General features: G+C 38.7%; 1 protein-coding gene across 1 annotated transcript; it reads left to right on the plus strand.

Annotated features, from left to right (window-relative positions):
- Positions 1-976: 976 nt before the first annotated feature.
- LOC137181601 (RNA-binding protein 5-like) lies at positions 977-11128 on the plus strand. Its single transcript, XM_067587420.1, has 25 exons — positions 977-1127; positions 2736-2789; positions 3512-3674; positions 3786-3929; positions 4736-4805; positions 5191-5264; positions 6067-6150; positions 6262-6322; positions 6421-6489; positions 6580-6740; positions 6832-6929; positions 7281-7368; positions 8148-8216; positions 8290-8362; positions 8449-8552; positions 8677-8806; positions 8922-9013; positions 9130-9327; positions 9419-9568; positions 9758-9832; positions 9935-10114; positions 10302-10376; positions 10470-10570; positions 10672-10801; positions 11002-11128. Exons 2-25 carry the CDS (start codon positions 2773-2775, stop codon positions 11125-11127), a joined length of 2532 nt encoding a protein of 843 aa, XP_067443521.1. The 5' UTR covers positions 977-1127; positions 2736-2772; the 3' UTR covers position 11128.
- Positions 11129-20505: the final 9377 nt, after the last annotated feature.

The following is a 20505-nucleotide window of genomic DNA, read 5'->3' on the forward strand; positions in this document are numbered from 1 at the left end:
TTGCTTTTGTGGCCTGGACAATGATAGTTTGAAATCCAATGGGAAAACAGGCGAATTTACACATTTTCATTCACATAAGGTCATAAAAACAACATATGAATATGAAATATGTATTTATACTAAAGTTATACAAAAATGACCACAAAATATTTAGAAGTGAATAGTTTTTCGAGATTTACGATTTTACTGTAAATCACTTTCACAAATCAGCCCTCAAATATAGTGTCCCATCATCGTATCTGGTGATTCATATGTTGTTTCTTCTTACTTCACGTGAATGAAAATGTGAAAATTCACCAGTTTTCCCATTATATATAAGTAAATCAGTATATAAGTAAATTTCAAAATATCACTGACCTGGTCAGTTCTGGCTATTATACAGTTCTAACAAAGTTAGAACTGTATAATAGCCATTTTCTATACTTTTTTAGGCATGAGCAATTAGGAAATAACTACTTACTACCCAGGAAAAAAATACAAGAATATTTGTTACACAGTATTATCATAGATGAGATTCTTATTCTGCTATGACACATCCCGACATAGACAGACCGTTAAGTTATTTATTTTCATTAAAAAAAAAACATGAGGGGGGCAAAATATTATGAACACTTTTCAATATAATACACTCCACTACACCACCACCACCCACTACGACCTCAGTAATAAACGTCAAAGTAGTAGTAAAGTAGAATCATCACCTTTCTGACTATGTCAACAGGACATGAGGATTTATGGCAGATTTATGGCAGAGCTGTTGTGCTGGATTGCATTAGATTGCACAGGTGTACCTAACAGAGTGGCCGGTGAGTGTGTGTGTGTGTGTGTGTGTGTGTGTGTGTGTGTGTGTGTGTGTGTGTGTGTGTGTATATATATATATATATATATATATATATATATATATATATATATATATATATATATATATACATACACTGCACCTTCCAGTCCAGTAGGTGGCAGTAATGCTCCCGTAAGAAACCGCCAATAAACCCGAAGAAGAAGAAGAAGCAGCTCCGGACCGGACGAGCTGAAAAAAACGTCCAGAATATCAGATATAACGAGCTGTTTTAACACGTTTCGTTAACACTAAACGACCTGGGACTGTGTTTCTTCGTTCGGCTAACGTAAGCTAAAATATTTACCGTTACACTAACTGATCCATACGACATCCATCAAACGTTAAAGCTAAAGCCAACCGCATATATCTCCAGTGGCCTCTTTACTCCTGTGTTAACAAAGGCCCGGGGCTTGTTTTAGCCAGGATGTCTCTGAACAATCTGCAGTCAGAATTTAACGTTAACTGATCGATCCGTGCATCGGTTACCTTAGCATAACGTTATAGCTAAGTTAACCATTTGAAGCAGTATTAAGTGTCTGTCAGTCGTTTCAAATCAGGCCTGAACTGTATATAACGTCACTGCAGAAATGTCAGCCTTTTTGAGTAATACAGTCAATGCGTCAGTGTAGTGATGAAGAAACGAAGCTTTCTGGAGCACCGAGACAAATATGAAACAATTGCATGAAAATGGTTCACTGTTTCGAAGCATTTGATACAGTCAAAATGGCGACATCTGCTGGACAGCTGTTGGCATTACACTAGAATGGCTGAACTAAATCTGAGACCGAGACAATAAGACAATAATTGAAAACACTCAGGGATCATAATGAAATAAAGTTAACATATCAGCTTTGTCCTGTTACCAGATTGATGCATTCACCATGGTAACAGGACATAGGGTGGTAATAATAATAATAATAATAATAATAATAATAACAATAATTTAACAGAAAAGGTAGTAAATACAATCGAATTTCTTTTAAAAAAAATCTTGGAGCATAGTAACTGTATCTGCATATTTCTTGTTGTTAACAAGTTGGAGACTCAAAATACTTTCTAAAATCAATCATGAAAAGTTCAAATTATGGGCGAGAACTTGGATTTATGGTATTCATAGTATAGTAGCCTATTACATCCTTGGCTTCCAGCTTAATTGAATGGTTAGTTTAAGTGTCAACGTCATCTTCAATTTTCTTCCAGAATCCTGATGTGTACTGACATTCATAAAAAAAAATAGATGTTTAGTTGTTTCTTCATTTTTACAAAATTCACATTTGTTATTGATATCCACAAATTTTGAGACAAATTTGTTGGTGGAGTATATAGTATATTATGCACAACTTTGTAATGTACTTCTTTCAGTTTGTTGGGGATAACAAATGTGTCTGGGAGAAGCTATATTGTTTGTTTCCCATTGAATGTCAGAAAAATGGGAGTTCCATACAAATTTTCCCACGTGGAGTAATTTTCCTTTTTGCTGTAGAAATAATTTCTTACATGTTTATTAGTACAAATGTGACTTTTAATATTTATTCCGTTAACAAAGAATGTAGGTTCCAACTCCAGCACAACCTGTATCGAAAAACCAGCGCCACACCTCTCTGATTCGAGTGTGAGCTTCTTTGGGGTGGTCACGTGATTTTTGGCGTGGTGAAGCGAGGCATCAAAACATCTTGCCTTCAGGTTTTATCATTTTATGTCTTTGAGTGGATTAACATTAGGAAATGTTCATGACACATCTGCTTTGTGACTCATCTAGATGTCGTTACACACAGTAAAAACACATCAAGGTGTGTGTTCCAGTGTTATGCTCTCTGATGTTTTCCCTAGCTGACCTCAAACACCTTCTTAATAGTGATTCAATGGCTGAGAGATTCTTTTGATTTTCTTATAGAGTCCTTTGATCGAACGTGTGTCCTCTACACTAAACCATGGGAGCTGATAAAAGGTAAAATGAATAATCCAATGCAGGAGTGGCACAGCTTCAGTGCATTTATCTAATTTATATGAGTGTCACTCTATGTTCTTATGCCGTCAGACTGTTGAACTCTGGGACTTTGTAAACATGTTGACCTGGTTCACCTCTGGGGACATTATGTAGACTTACATTCACTTTCTGGAGACTTACTCTAACCCTAACCACTGCTTGTCTAACCCTAACCTTAACCACTGACCCAAAAATCAGCGTTTTACCTAATGGGGACACAGCTTTTGTCCCCCAGTTGGACAAGCCATCCCCAATTAACTGGTCTTTAGTCTGAAATTTGTCCCCAAGTATCCTCTGACAGACACACACACACACAGACACAGTCTCTCTCTCTCTCTTCCTCTTCTACACACTAACTCAACCCCCCACCAAACACACACACACTCTTCCCTACTAGGCAATATATATATTTTACCAGAAGTATTTATCACATATCACTTATGTGCAATATGCTATTAATCTATTCATCACCCATGTGCAATACTGCAATACAATGTATATTTGTTTGTATATTCTTTATTTCATCTGGCTTATCTTTCTCCTCTCTCTCTCTATTTCTCCTTTTTTTTTTTTTTTTTTTACAGTTGTAAATATCTGTTTCATAATCTAATTGGAACTAGAGCTCGCCACCCGCTGTGTTGCTGCGCCTGTGACAATAAAAGCTCTTGAATCTTTTATTTCAGGCTCAGTCGGGGTGAGCGCAGTGGGAGATACGGTTCAGACGGGAGGAGAGATGATCCAGACTGGCACGAAAGACGAAGTAGAAACGTAGAGCGAGACTATGATCGACGCTGGGGTGACGATAGACACAGAGAGCGCTTTGATGAGCACAGAGAAAGTCCAGAGGTAAGCCAATAGGAATTTATTTGCAAGCGTGCATGTTAGTAGACTAATACAAAAAACACTCCGCTTCCAAATTTGATAACTGCAGCATTATTTCTTCTTTGTTTGCAACAGAGGGGTCGAAAACGTCACAACAGTGACAGATCGGATGATGAATACGATGGAGATTATCCAGAGCAGGACTACAAAATGGAGCAGGAAGAGGAGAGCAAGACTATTATGCTCAGGGGTCTCTCTCTCCATGTCACAGAGGATGATGTATGCTCATAGATCTTACTCATGCTTTTTAAGGGTAAAGCTTCACCAAAAGCTGTGAGCTTGGCAGAGTTACTGATTTCTTGTTTGTTTTCTATAAATAGGCATGTGTGAGTGTCGTACCTGGTTGGCACAGAATTGTTGAACTTTGAAAAGGTGGAAAATTACAAAGTAGTAACCAGTCAAATCTGGAATCCTCGTCTAATCAAAACAAATGAAAATGCAGGGTTAACCTGTCATTTTAGCCCTGGAGAAAACAGCTCCTCCACTGATCTGTTTCACTTGTGCACCTAAAATACAACAACCATGGACGCAAGTAGGAAACTGCATTTGATTTAACACCACAATTCAATTGGCCCACCATCAAGCAGCTGATTATGGGAGGTTTGTGCAGTACCTGGCAGCTTTGGTGCATTTGGTCTGGCTTTACCCTGATGTCCTGAGGTCATTTTTAGATTATCCTTCCTATTCAAACCCCAAGCTAACAGTGTTTTTTTTTAAAAGGCCAGCAGCTTCTTTGGAAAGCTGTCCCAATCTTCTTTAAGACAGAGCAGAGCACTTTGTAAAATTGAACTTGTCAAAGTAATTCATCTGATGTTGGCTGCTTTTTTTATGATCTGGCTGACTGAGACGGCATACAATTTATGACAATGAAGAAATAGCATGTGATCAAGTAGTGTTCCTTTTTTTTTTTTTTTTGAAGCTGTCTGTGTGTAAAATCAACAGCTTTGTTTTTTGCAAATGATACACAAAATAATGAGAAAGAAGGACAATTGTATTCATTTGACCCCCTGTGCTCCGTATTCCAGATCCGCTCAGCCCTTGAGCAGCTGCAGGGGCCACAGCCCGTGGACATCCGCTTGATGAAGAAAAGGACAGGTGAGTGTCGCTGTTCAGTGGAGGCTCTCACATTCACCTTCACGTCTCTTGTCTGACAACCCTCCTTTGCCTCCCTTACTGCTATCCCTGAAAAAAAAAAAACGTGTCATATTACAACTGTCACAGGATTTGTGTCACATTGAATAGTCTGGTGCGATGACGTGGCCAGGTAAGGAGGTAACTGTATGTACTATACCGATTATTATTATACAGACATTCCATGCTATAGTATACAAAATCCACCACCATCCCTTTGACCTTGTAAGCACTCTCCTCCCTCCGTTTGACTTTGAATTGGACTGTACAAGCCCATTGTGAGTTTGAATGTTGCACCAAAGCATTCTAACTAACACGCCTCCCGTCTATATTTGAATGCTGTCTCTAGGTATAAGCCGAGGTTTCGCCTTCGTGGAGTTTTATCACTTGCAAGATTCTACCCGATGGATGGAGACCAATCAGGTTGCCTCAACAATCACCAAGTCTAGAATATATTCTTGGAGATTAGAGCCCCAATTAAACGATACCTTGTTGATGATAACAGTTGAAACTGAAATATGTTTATATTTAGAAATGTATCATAAACTCGATTATGTATAACTGTGATATCAGAGGTAAATATCTTTTGATATCACACACTTGGTTGATTAATTTGCTAAGTATACAGCAACTTTTTCAGCCAAAACAAAAGTCTCTCAGCTGCTTAGTTTACAGATGTTGTGAATCACTTTTGCTTTTGGAAATGCAATGAAATCTTTTTAGATTATGAACAAGGACACAATGCAGAAAATGTTAGCTAAATACACCTTTTGCCTCTTCTAATGAGCAGTTAGGCCATTCCGTTAACAGAATGGCCCAAGTGGTCTTGTTTAGTTCTGACTGCCATGTGGTTTCAGAGCACATTCTGCTCCAGCTCAGTCACTTGGATATTTTCTCATCTCCATTTAACCCCCGAAGACTGGAGTGAGACAGGAATGAGCTGGCAGCACTCCGGTCCCAAACACTTAGAATCATTTTGAATGAGAACTCATTCCCTTGTACACAAGAACTACAGCTCTCTCTCTCTTTCTGAACTTCTCTTCCTGTCTCTGTTGCCTTTTTAATCCCTGAGCCACTCTACCTAAGCAGCGAGTGTAAGCATAGCCACTCTTTTCCCGTTCCAGCTGTGCTCACTCATGGAGTGGGTTAGCGGCAGGATCTCACCTGCCTTCTTTGGCCGAAACATGTCGAAATTTGAAATAACTGGTGGCTTTTGACTTCACAGAACAAGCTGGTGATCCAGGGGAAAAGCATTGCGGTGCACTACAGCAACAGGAGACAGAAGTTTGAAAACTGGCTTTGCAATGCTGTGAGTGTAATTCCCAAAGACACCATGATTCCAGCATATTTCATATTTAGCTTTAATTGGTGTTGCTTTGGCTTTTAACAAAAATAAAACATTGTCACTGGTTTATCACAGTGTGGTTTGTACAATTTCCGGAAGAGGCTGAAGTGTTTCAGGTGTGGAGCAGCTAAAGTTGGTGAGTTTTTATTTCCACCTTTTCCTGTTCTGCATTAGTGGTTTGTACCGACTCATGACAACCTATGTGTTAATGTACTTTGTCATTGCTGAGTATAGATGGGGAGTCATCAGGAGTAATTGGTTTAAATGCAGAGTCTCAACAGACTGGAGATTACAATGGGGACAGTGAGTGTGATTTTCCTCACATATTTAAATATTACAATCCTCCAATGCACATATTCTGCATACATTTTTGACTACTTATTTTGTTTACAGCAATCATTTTGAGGAACATCGCCCCTCTTTCAACTGTCGACGGTATTATGAACATATTGGCCCCCTACGCCAACTTATCCACAGGCAACATCCGCCTCATCAAAGACAAGCAAACGGGACAGAACAGAGGCTTTGCCTTTGTTCAGCTCTCATCTCCCTTGGTATGTTATTTATATAGTATAATGTAACTCTATTGTTTCTTTTGGGAGTGTACACACATGTGACAATCTTGTATTTTCACTTATTGTATAGGAGGCCTCTCAGCTACTCACCATTCTCCAGAGCCTTCAGCCACCTCTAAAACTGGATGGGAAAACGATCGGCGTGGATTATGCCAAGAGCGCTCGGAAGTGAGTCATCACACAAACACACATGCAAAATTTGAGTCCATCCTCAGCTTTCTATGAATAGAATATAGTACATAAAAGATCTTTTGGATCTACATAGTGTGGACTGCATCATGTGGGAAGTGTAATCCACATATGCTATACACACTGTTTTCTTCAAAATGTGTTTCTGTTCTGGACCTAGAATTAAATAAAAAAGTGGTTCAGCTATACTAAAATTTAAATTCATGATCAGATTCTGGTGCTGGAGAGAATTTAAATGCAAGGATTGTTAAAGGAAATAAGGGAGGCATTTTTATCCTGCATGTGCTGCAAAATTAAGGTGTAACTAATGGCTCCATGGCCGTTTTACAGAGACTCAGCACAGCCTGATGGGATCAGAGCCAGTGCTCTCTCTGTTGCCAGCACGGCCATCGCTGCTGCTCAGTGGTCATCCAGCCAGGTAACATGGATTTACTACTACTACTACTACTACCACCACTACTACTACTACTGTTTTTGTGTTTCTAAATAATTTCAATTTCTGTCCCAGTCAATCACTGACCCAAAATCACCACGAATAAGAAGTGTGATATTTAAAATAAGGCAAAGAACACTTGTGGCCTGATTTTGCTAAAAGGTTTTATGCGTATAAATGTGTGAACAACCATTTACTACTAGATAAGAAGCATTTTAGGTTTCTGAATGAATTAAATGTTATGACAAGAGCATGCAGATATATTTGTGCTTTTTAAATTTCTAATGTTTTCAGTGGTATAGCAAAATCAGAATTAGCGACTCTTGAAAAAATAGTCGGATCACTTCACCTTGGTTGATGTTTGTCCTCCACTTACTTAAGCTATCCTCCTTTTCACACTGGACAGGAAGCGTACAACTGGCACATATAAGATTGTGTGCTCGGTTTTATATGGGGGCCGGAGGGACTTGTGAATCAAAATAACGAGATGAAAGGACCAGAAATCGTCAAAGAGCTTGCAGTGGGGTGTTGATTCTCAGTTGGATTGTTAATATTAGAAACTTTTGACTTAACCTAGAATCATTTGATTCATTGTTTTGGACATTTTTCCCATAAGCTATAGTAAAAGAGCTACTGAATTTGGGACATTTTATACATACATTTGCAAAATATTGGTTCATATACTACTGCTCTTGGCATGTTTTTAATTGGGGTTCTTGTATGTTGCCACTGACTTTGCTCTCATACCTGTTTTTATCCTTTAGTTACAGCAAGGTTCAGCTACCACCTCTGACTACATGACTCTTTCAGAGAGCTACACACAGCAAGCACAGGTCAGTCCAGTGTACTTTAATGTGACTTAAACCAAAAAGACCAAGGGTTCACTTTGAGTTTTTCCCTCTGTAGGGACAGAATTATCAAGTATGGCAGCAGCAGCCTGAAGGATTGGCTCCTGTCATTGGCGATGGATTACTTGGAGGTAATAAGAGGTGTCATTTTGATATTTCGGTTGATTTTTATGCTAAGGCTGAGATTGCTAATTTTATCATCGCCAACTGTCTCCAGCTGCTCCAGGAATGAAGACTGCGATCCCTGCACCCACAGGTGTGGTCATATGTCAGACGGCTCAAGTTTACCAACCCGTCATCATCGGGCAGCCTGCCATACAGGTACGCAGAGTATCAACATGGTATTTATGTACTGCAAACATGAGTACTCATTTATAATTTAACACTCGGGTATTGCATGGCGAATCCAAAACTTATTGTGACTTTTTTTCTCCTCCACTCTCAGTCACATCAATTAGTGAGACCAGCCGATGCTTCACAACAGGCTGCTAGTATTTGCACTGCATCACTGGTAACACCAGCAGCCTCCACCGTTACAACTGCTGTCTGTGCTGCCCCCACTGCTAACACATCAGGTGAGATGAGTCCGCAATGGAATAGCCCCTCTGTATGTGCATGAATAGACCAGCCCAATTTATGCCATGTAGAAAGCACCATTTGTTTCATATTTGCCTCTTTTTGTATCTGTAGCTGTCCCTGACACTTCCACATACCAGTACGATGAGTCCTCAGGTTACTATTACGATCCACAGACTGGCCTGTACTATGATCCCAACAGCCAAGTATGTACCCAGTGATCTCACTGTATGTATATAAAGCCAAACATGGTGTATTTTTATGTCATTCATGTCATCCAAAACCAATTCAGTTCCTCTTCTCTTGTTGTTGTTATTATTAGTACTACTATAACTCAGAGACTCAGCAGTACCTCTACTGGGACAGTGAGAAGCAGACATATGTTCCTGCGCCAGCAGCATCAGACACAAGCACAGAACAGACGTCCACAGCTAACAGCACTGCTGGTTCCTCAGCCACCACAAGCAGTAAAGAGCCTAAAGAGAAGAAAGACAAACCCAAAAGCAAGTCTGCACAGCAGGTAAACTCTACTTCTAAAAAAAATGTTTTTTGTGTGTGTGTTGCTCTTGTCTTTGAAATGATGTATTTATTGACTGTTAATCAAATTGCAGATTGCGAAGGACATGGAGCGTTGGGCGAAAAGCTTAAACAAGCAAAAAGAAAGTTTTAAGAGCAGTTTCCAAGCCTTTGGACCATCCAGGGAAGAGGAGAGGAGAGAGTCTGCAGCTGCAGATGCAGGTTTCTTCCTCTTTGAAAAGAAGGTATTTCGTAGGCACAAGTATGTTTTGTATGTGATTAGTGTCATTGCATACTCGAAACACTACAAATATGGATTGACAGAGCTTTTTAATAATAATGTACATAAAAAGAGATACTCTCCTTCTTGTTGTGAACAGTCTTATGATTGTATAGCTTATTTTTTGTTGATTAAATTCGTTCCTTCCTTTCAGCAAATTGGAGGCTTTGAGATGCCGTCCCTTATGACCGAACAGTTCAAAATCACTGAGCAGGAGACTTCAGTTAAGGTTTGTTTGTGCATTTGTTGTTATTTCCACACTCCAAAGTTAATGATAAAAACAAATCCCATTACACTCCACCTTTATCCATTTTCATGTTTCATATTACAGAGTGATCTGGTCCCTGCTTACAACGGGGACAGCGACCAAGAGGAGGGCATCTTAGATAGAGCAGCAGACGACGAAGGAAAAATAACAGACTGGAAGAAGATGGTTTGCCTTCTGTGTCGACGGCAGTTTCCCACCAAAGAGGCTCTTGTGCGTCACCAGCAGCTCTCTGACCTACACAAGGTGAGGATGATAAAACCACAGGTGTTTCATAATGAATATTCTGGGCACTGCCATCTGTTCAATGTATAAAGCTTCAATACGAAATGGAACATAAATTATAGATCTTGGACTGTCTTAAATATACATGTAAATAGGGTATTTTATTTGCCATGATTTGGTGATTTAATTTGCTTTCAATTGTTTTTAGCAAAACTTGGAAATTCAGCGACGTTCAAAACTCTCAGAAGCTGAGCTGGAGGAGCTGGAGAGAAAAGAGACTGAGGTATTTTGTTAAAAGTAATACCAGTTTTTCCCCCTTCAGTATATTTTTTTTAATAAGTGAAGAGTGAATAAGGTTTCATATTCATCTTAACAGTTGAAATACAGAGACAGAGCTGCAGAGAGAAGAGAGAAGTATGGTGTTCCTGAACCTCCTGCACCTAAGAGGAAGTTCTATCAACCTCCAACCCCAACAGTGTAAGTGTAATAGTTTAATCACGCACTGCAAACCACCTGTGATTTTAATTTTTAAAAATCTTTTTACATTTTTAAAATGTCCTCTCATCCACCTCCATCAGAAACTACGAACAGCCCACCAAAGACGGTCTAACAAGTGATAACATTGGGAACAAAATGCTGCAAGCAATGGGCTGGCAAGAAGGCAAAGGTCTGGGACGCCACCAGCAGGGCATCACTGCTCCCATCTCGGTGAGGAACTCGACAACAGTTCACAGCACTTTTGACAGTTTTCTTCAAGATAACACTCTCATTTCCCCAGCACCTCCTAACAGATGGAATATGCATGTGAACGTGCTCTTTTTCACTCAAAGAGCAATTAGCACTGTTACCCGAGGGCTACCTGTATCCAATCTGTCTCCTCTAATAACTGTCTTCACATCTCCCCACAGGCTTCATTAAGGACCAAGGGCACAGGCCTGGGTATTAAAGGAAGCTCATATGAACTCTCCGCATCTGACACCTACAAGGATGCCGTTCGTAAGGCCATGTTTGCACGCTTCACTGAGATAGAGTGAACTGGAGACGGAAAAGTAACCCCACTGAACTCCGAAGATTTAATTTCGTGGCCAAATGATCACAGTGAAAAGAACCATGTACAATTTCAAACCGTAATATGTATATAAAATACAGGTTTTTTTATATGTATGTGTGTATATGTATGTAAACTAGATACAGTGTTTCATCATCCATCATTGTTTTTTTTTCAGTCGAATGAACATGTACATTTTGTATATTGTTTGTACATAAGATTATGTGTACTTTCTGAGGTTGTGTTTCTGTGAGAATCCAAAAGAATCAATATGATAATTAAACCTGATGGGCTCAAAAATACGTGTCTGCAAAATGTTTTCTCCCTTTTAAAAAAGAATGTCCTGCCATAAGAAAAATAACATAAAATGTACAATTTATCACATATGCAAATGATTGAGTGGCATGCAACTTTTTATGGTCACAAATGGTTATGTGGTGTGTGGTGAAAAATTTTCATAGTACCTTACTATGGTTGATGTACATGAGGGATACACAAAGGCTTTGTCATAATTACTGAGCTACTTCTGTGACTGGCGTTAATGATCTCTAAGATCAATATCAAAAGGTCATAGTGGTCTGAGAACTTAAGAGCAAGCTGTCATTCTTCCAGGAGACCTGACAGTGCCTGGTGATTGTTATTAAGTTTCTATTCCTCCAATATCTTTTTATGCTTCCACACCTTTTATGTGGCATAAGAGTTACAGTTGGAATCTGCCGGTTGAGTCTGCTTCTATCATGACTTGGATATAGGCTCAAAGTGGAGAGTTAATTTGAGACGTCATCTTCTTAAACTCCCTTTAAGTATCTCTGAGCTGTACAGCTTCAGTCTCAGCTATGGCTTTGTTGTACAGTATGTCCCATAAATCCATGCTTTTAGAAAATCATTCACAGTAACCGGGTTTTACTGAGATATCAAAATAGATAAAATGCAAACATAGTGACTTGATTTTCCAGCCTGGAACTTCTTGTTCTCTGTGCTTGTTTCCTCCAATCTTCAATGTCTGATTGCTGTATAGGCTAGTCTAGCACAGCCGTTCCCATGTATTGTTATATAATCATATAATACATGTTTATTTTATAGTTCAGAATATTGATGCAAGGTGCCAAATATAACATTTAGTTATCAGGACAAAGTAATAACAGATTTAAGCTATGGTTTAGCTGTTACACACTGGTGTGGTGTTCATATTCTCCTTTTCTGTTTTTTAATTTCTGAGTGGTTGATTTCACAGTCCTTGTACCACCTGGTGACTCTCTAGTCTGACCCACTGTATGTCACAGTCCTGATTCAGCTTGACACACAAGACTCATCATAAGAATGATGTGTTAGATAGCTCTGAGACTTCTACACCATCATACATGTAGAAAAATCTTCCCTTGTTCTGCTAAGTCTCTCTCAACCACCACTAGACATGCTGTCCATTATTTCTGCCAGACCATCTTTGGCTGCTTTCATATCTTCTTTCCTGGGGTTTAATGGCTGTCATGTTGCACCTGCCAGTGTTTTTGACGATGCCCTGCAGAATCTTTGCTATGTTGGTTTCCATCTCTCATCTCGTTATTTCCTGGAAGAACTGAGAAAATGCTTTCGGATAGACAGTCAAGATGCTGTGTGAAAGAAGAATTCCTATTAAGTAATTTTTGGTGATATTCCAACATTCAGTCAGGTTTCAGTAGAGGTTGAAAGGCTTAAAGAACCTGTGTGTAGGATTTAGTGGTATCCAGCAATGAGGTTGCAGATTGCAATCAACTGAATACCCCTCCCCCTCGTCTTCCAAGCGTGTAGGAGAACCTACAGTGGCCACGAAACTTGCAAAAAATGCAAAAAGCCCTCTCTAGAGTCAGTGTTTGGTTTGTCCATTTTGGGCTACTGTGTAAACCTGGAAGAGGACCTGTTCCCTATGTAGATATAAAGGGCTCATTCTGAGGTAACGAAAACACAATGACTCTTATTTTCAGGTGATTATACACTAATTAAAGCATACTTATGAATATTATATTTCATTTCTGCCAAGTCTCTCCTGCTAAGATGCCACTATATTTACCTTTAACTGTAGGGCCAATATACAGTATATCCAGTATCTGCCTTTTTAAATGTGGTGTGTATTTTCAGGTGTTTTATACTGAGGCCATGCTTGCAATTATTTTTTAATGCCGCTATCTCGAGATCACAAGTTCATTATTTAGTTATCTCAAGAAAACAAGCTTTGTTATGTCAAGATAACCAGATAATCAACCCGTTATCACAAGAAAACAAAAGGTTGTTTCCTCTTATTACTTATAATGTTTATCAGAGATCAGGAGTGTCACACCAGCATTAGTGATGGGAGAAATAAAGTTTTTTCGAAGCAGCGAATTATATGAAGCAATTGTGTTGAAAATGGTTCAATGTTTCGAAGCATTTGATGCAGTCAAAATGGCGACATCTGCAAGGCAACTTTGACATTGGTTTTATATGTTAGGATTCAGGGCAAGACATCATGAAACAGACAAAATATATCTAAACTCATGGCTGTCATCTGTTTGATGTTTTCTGTCATATTTTATTCAATAAAGGTTATTTACCAAAAAATTGTCTGCATGGATGTACAAACATATATGGAGATAAGTAGTCATTTGTTATAAAGGCTTATATTAACCTCTTACTACTTTTATAAACTCTTTGATGAATTAGTGATGAATCCTCCCTGACAGTCCTGTCAGTGATCTTGAAAGCTGAAATCAGGTTTGATCTAATGAACCACACACTAATTTTTAAGTTCTCCATAATTATCTCGAGATCTCGAGAAAATAAAAGTCATTATCTTGATATATCTTGAATTATTATCTCATAAAAAAATAAATTCGTCATCTCAAGATCACGAATAAATTATCTTGTAATCTCAGCATTAAAAAAATAAGCATGGCCGTTCTCGACCTCCGTAGTTTTAAGTGCAAAAATTGGTCTCATTCTGATCACTAGGGGGCAGTGTCAGTCATAGTAGGAACTGCTTCAACTAATCATGATTAAACATGATAAAAATGACAAAAAAAAGTTTACCAAAAAGGAGTAGTAAAATATCAGTTTTGTCATAAAATGTAACATCAACTGGTATCGGGCCATAATGCAGCAATCACAACGGTGCAGCTATAGGTTAATTTGATGTATTTCCACTTGTTTTATGTGAAGAAATCCTTCCTTATTGCTACAATCAGGATTTTATGCGTCATTCCAGGTGGCATGGAAAGGAAAGGATGCCAGATCTACCCAAGATATCCTCTTGAGTGACAACCAAACAGCGCAGATTAACTGACCCTGTAGTGACAGAATGACAGCTTTGATCTCCCTGTTGATTAATACAGCTGCACAAAATGAACTGTGCTTGCTGTCTCATTGGGACACTTGTGAATGCCTACTCAGTTTTCAGCATGGCACTGGCTCAGCTTATCAGAATCTGTGTCAGTTGACTAAGCCGTTTTGCATAACCACACTTGTGCTGAATAAAATTGCTGGGAATGGGATTGGCATACGTACATCATGTCCCAAATGTATAGAGAATGTGATGTTAATAGGATTTCTGCTATTTATGTCCTAGAAACAGTATTATCTTGAAAGAGGCCCATGCACGCCTGTCTGAAGAGGCACGGTTATTAGTTACAGCATGAACAAACCTGAAATCCTCACTGTTGTCATCTTTTACTGTGCCACTTTGGAGGTGAGATGGCCTATATAATGGATTTTGCCTTATAAAGTAACATTACATCTTACTTTTTAAACATTTCACTAACTACAGCAGACTGCAGAGCAACTATCAATCAATCAATCAATCAATTTTTATTTATATAGCGCCATATCACAACAAAAGTCATCTCAAGGCACTTTTCACATAGAGCAGGTCGAGACCGTACTCTTTAATTTACAGAGACCCGACAATTCCCCCATGAGCAAGCACTTGGTGACAGTGGTAAGGAAAAACTCCCCTTTAACGGGTAGAAACCTCAAGCAGAACCCGACTCTTGGTGGGCGGCCATCTGCTTTGACTGGTTGTGTTGAGAGAGAGAAAGAGAGAGGGAAAGGGGGAGGGGGGACAGAAGAACAACAATTATAACAATAACAATAAGTATAAGCAGCAATAGCCAGGGAAGGATGCCATCAGGACTGTGAAGGACCGCAAAGGCTCGGCCCAGAACCCAGGGTTTCCTGTGAGATGAGAAAGCACAAAAAACTCCGGGGAAGAAGCAAAATTATTGACATCCATTGATGTTACATGAATGCATACAGATGGAGAGGAGGAGGAGGAGAGAGGAGCTCAGTGCATCATGGGAAGTCCCCCAGCAGTCTAGGCCTATAGCAGCATAACTAAGGGCTGATCCAAGGCGAGCCTGGTCGGCCCTAACTATAAGCTAAACAAAAACTTTCTGAATGAAACACAAAACTCAAGTGGCTTAAACAACAGTTTTTCATTTCTGTCTTAAAACAAGAGTCAGGAGCCAAAATCATTCTGTAATCATTCCTCCTGTTCATACTTACCATTAGAGGATCTCTTCCAAATGCACTTACAATGTAAGTGATGGGGGACAAAATCCACAGTCCTCGTTTTAAGCAAAAATGTATTTAAAGGTTTATCTGAACATAATCTTCAACAGTCTGAGTTAATCAAATAAAGTGGATATTTCCCAGAATTAGTCTTTTTAGTAAAAAATTCCCTCTTTGCATTTCAACAAACAGTGTTTTCCTGTTCAGCTGCAATGGACGGATTGTAACAAATATGGCCAGTATGTACAGGAGGAATGATTACAGCCAAAAAAAGTGGTCATTGTTTTAGGACAGAATTGAAAAATTGTGAACCTGTCCTTTAAATTATATCTAGACTTTATTATAGTTTCCTGTGTAGTCAGAGGAAATAATGTGTTTGAAACCAGAGCGTGAAAATCTGAATAAATATAAAATCATCCCTGAACTGCACCCTATGATAATATCATGTAATTCAAGCAAAGTTCTTGCACACCAGTCCACAGTGTGCAGGATTCTTTGTTTTCTTTCCAAGTCACAGTACTGTAAATAGAATTATACATGACAAAAAGTAAAGTGAAGTGGAAAATGTAGGCTAAAAACAAGAACTAAGCCACTAAGATATTGTGTGTGAATATACAAGTTTTATAAAAAAGAGGGACATAATGACATGTAAGAAAATTGCATTACATGGCATTACAGTATAAAAGGACATAAAGAATCTCTGTTTGTCATCCAATATCACAATGACCCATGATTTCACATAATTTGAAATAGTTCTTAACACAGCATTTTGTTACATGTGCATCTTCTTGTTTCCTCCAAAGTGCATAGTCCAGGCTGTAATTCAAGCCTTGTTGCTGTGATGTAGGGCTGAATCTTTAGTGTTACCTGCTGACCCTGCTTAGCCTATAATAAGGAGATATCATCAGAGCCTACACTTTTTTGGCATGGACGTGCATTTTTCTTTTAAGAGAGAGTACATACTCAATGGAAAATCTCTATTCATTGTTTACGTGCACAAACAGTTGTAAATTAAGTAAATCATATCAGTTTAAACAGGGAGACTTTGTGCACCATGCTGTCAGGCTGATTGTGGTGAAGTCGCACTGATCCAAAGCACACACTGTGCAGTGTTGTGTTTGTCTCCATCTGAAATGTTTGTGTTCCTTTCCTTGGGGATCTAAAAGGAAATACATCTAAGACTATACTCTGAACAAATGCATGACAAAGACAAGAAACCACACTGGTGATACACTTGTCTCATGCAGGCAAGCTGTTTAAAACTGTGGCCAGCTGTCCAAACAGAAGACAACTGAATTCAATAACTGAGGAACTCATGATCCACACGTTCATTTAGAGACAGTTTAGATGTACTGTATTATTAAATCTTAGCATTCATAAAATGAGGTATTTCTACTTTATTATTTTATTATTATTCCAAAAATATTCAAGATACTTCTCCCATTGGAGAGACACATTTCTTTAGAGATTTTAGGTTTATGCACAGTTTAGTCTTCTTAACAAACATAACACTTATATTGCAACTATCTTTCTTTCTTATGTTTTGTTATATTTCTATACATAACAGAGTTAATTTATGTGGCAGGAGATTCTTTTTTGTGAGTGTTTCATGGTCACACCAGGACTACAAACCATGGTTTTCCAGCAAGGCTAAAACCAAGCAAATGCTGGCAGAGGGATTAAATTTGATGAGCGGGTCAGTAGAAATTTGATTAACTTAAGGATGACAAACTGGGAGAATCCCCTCAATAGTGACTTCAGTAGAGCTTTTTATTGAGTGCAATTCAATTTGCGACATGATCAGTCATGAGGGAAAAGCAGATGTGGGAGCAATAACAAGATGATAATCTGATTGCACAAAATGTTAACTATAATTGGTATCATTTATCAAAGAAACTCAAAAGTTAGAGATATAGCAAAGTCAGAAAATGCACATTGTGATTTGCAGCAAAAATTTTAACAATGTGTGAAAACTAGAGATAATCTGAAATTTCTATTCAACTTTATTAAAATTAATTTTCCAACCATGGTAAATACAAAAATACACATTTTACAGACACCTGACATAATTTCTGCATTTGTGTTTTTCCCCACATTATTTACAGTGCAAGCCTACTAAGTCAGAGTGCTATTATGTAAATCCTGGTACGTGTTTTTCTTCATCTTTGCTGCCTAGCTACTTTTTTTACACGCTGACCCTCTTCTCTCTTTGGGCCTCAGTATATCGGCTCTCTCCTGGAACGGCAAGACTGCTCCTTCAGGGAATTCCTCCCGCAGAGAGGAATAATGCTCACTTCTCTCTCTGTCTCTCTGTCTCTCTCTGTGTGTGTTTGTGTGTGTATGTGTACTACAGTGCAGGGTCTTTGATGGCAAAAGAGGAGGATGGGCAGGTGGCCCAAGTATGTGTTTATGTGCGTAGGAGAGGGGACACTTTGTGAACTTCTTCTGTAAAAACTCTCTTGGATGATTGAAGTCCAGAGAGAATAACAAACAGCATTCCCTTGGTATGACAGATGTCTCCTCTTGATAAATGCTTCAGAAACTCCCTGATTACTCTGGCTGTGGCATTATGTAACGTTTACAGTTGCTGACAATATACTGTTTTGCTTTCAACTGATGTGTCTCCTTGCCGGTTGTTGTTACTGAAGTTCAAATTCAATCATTCTGTAATAAGAAAGGGGACAATATTTTCTTATATTGTGGTTTCAATGTATTAAAACATCACAGAAAATTAAACATGAAAGCTAGTTCATGCTTGACCTTGGAAATACTAGTTTGACAAAACACTTACCACTTACCAGCTTTTCCACGGGCTTTCAACTCATGTCACATGGGCTGCATCAGTGGATGGATTTCGCTCAGTTGTTATGAACTAGAAGCTGTCACAATTTCAACCACAGTACTTTTAGGAGTTCTCATGGCTTAAAGGGGTACTCCAACGATTTAATATTGCACTTCCATTAAGTTTTTAGACTCACAGGAGACTAAGTTTTTTAAATTGTTATTATTGCTACTATTTCCGGGGTCAGTAATGAACGTTCACATGCTAAGGATGAAATCCTGGCAGCTGCTGAGCTCACATATCAACAGATCCATCTCCATGACAATAAATCATAAAAAATACATGTACACTTTGAGGGATCAATTATAAGACCATAAACCCTATATGTAAATCTGCACTGTGCTCGAATATGAATTTTATTATCAGTGTGGAGCTGAAAGTTATTTTTCCAGCCACGACACATTCGTCTGTTACTGGAAATCAAAAGAATGTAAGATCTCAGCCTCACTAATTTAATTTAATTTAATAAAAGTGCTGATAGAGGATGGATTGTAGACTAATTTGCCTACTTTGATTTAAAAAAGTATATCACAAACCTAAGAAATATTTTTTTATAATTACATAAACTAATGCTGATATTGCAGATTTAAAAATATCCAGTTAAATCAATTTAGACATTTTTGATATGGATCATATTCTGCTTCACATTTATTCATGTAAATAAATCTAATCAACTGAGCAGGCATGTCATTTTTTAACACCTACAAACTGACTCATGCCTGTAGCCCCCAAGGCACCACGTCAAGTGTCGCCAGTGTTAGCTGATGTTCACACAGCGTGAGTATGACTCACGCTGTGTGAACATCACCGCCACACTTGATTCACAAAGAATTAAAAAATCTTTACCAAACTGGAACCAGCTCCTGGTAACCAGGTAATTACATAACCACATCATTTCCACAGCATGGCTATTTCTTGCTCATCCATGAGTGGGCCATGTTGCTTTGGATAATCACACAGTGACTGGCATCTCTTCCTCAAATGATGAATGCACTGGGAGATTGACCTTAATTTAGTTTGATTGCTGCATCTTCCAGCAGGGCTCAGCAAAATAAACTGAAAGGGTTTAGTGGTCTGTGATGAGATCTTTTCTTCCTCTTTCTCCTAATTATCTATGTGGTGGGGGCTATGGGGCTGTGTAGAATGGACAGGACGCCACAAATCAAGCTCCATACTTGTGAGGGAAAGTCCTTGGCAAAGACCTTCACTCAAAAAACAAAACAAAACAAAACAAAACAAAACAAAACAAAACAAAAAACAGGATAGGTTTAATTTTTATCTCACTGGAGGCAATCAAGTGAAGATTAGACAGGTGTTTTCTGTGAAGGTGCTGGATAATAACAGAGTTGTAGGAAAGATAGAAGATATAGCCTATGTAGTTTAAGAATAATAGGCTATTGTAATTTTTTTTTCTAAACCTGCCTTTGAAAGGTCTAAATCCACTTAGGTATTTACCACAGTTATAAGCTCTTTTACTGTTCTGCATGTTTGACTGACCTCCCAGAAGTCACAGTCTCCCATTGTTTTCAAAAATCAATGTAAAGCTGTTCAGAAAGTCCACGCTACTTTGTTGATGTAATACTTTATGTTCATTATTGTGTATATTGCATTTTTTACAAAGACGACTTGATTACTCTGCACCATTACATTCATCTGGTGCCAGCAAGCCAAAATTAAAATGCTTTTCACTAATAAATCAATTTAAGTTTTTGGCAAAAAGACAACAGAAGAAATTCATTTTGGCTGCTTGTATCCACAATTTCATTCCATCAGTCACTACCCAAAGCTTGTGATCATAGGTGAGGGTTGGAATGTAGACCGACTGGTAAATTGAACCGAACCACCGGTCTGCCTGTCTTCTCCTTCACATGGGGCAGCAACTCACTCCCAACCCAGAGAAAGCAGTTCACCTTTTTCCGGCAGAGCGCCATGGCTTCAGAGTTGGAAGAGTGCTGACTCTTATCCCAACCACTTGACATTTGACTGCAAACCGTCCCAGTGCCT

Source organism: Thunnus thynnus, chromosome 4 (assembly GCF_963924715.1).
Source record: "Thunnus thynnus chromosome 4, fThuThy2.1, whole genome shotgun sequence".
In the NCBI taxonomy this organism is placed as follows: domain Eukaryota; kingdom Metazoa; phylum Chordata; class Actinopteri; order Scombriformes; family Scombridae; genus Thunnus; species Thunnus thynnus.

Bases quoted from the DNA above. Each gene is read 5' to 3' on its own strand.
- LOC137181601 (XM_067587420.1), top strand. The intron at 3,675-3,785 runs GTAAGCCAATAG...TGTTTGCAACAG, and splicing joins AGCACAGAGAAAGTCCAGAG to AGGGGTCGAAAACGTCACAA. The intron at 7,369-8,147 runs GTAACATGGATT...TTTATCCTTTAG, and splicing joins CTCAGTGGTCATCCAGCCAG to TTACAGCAAGGTTCAGCTAC.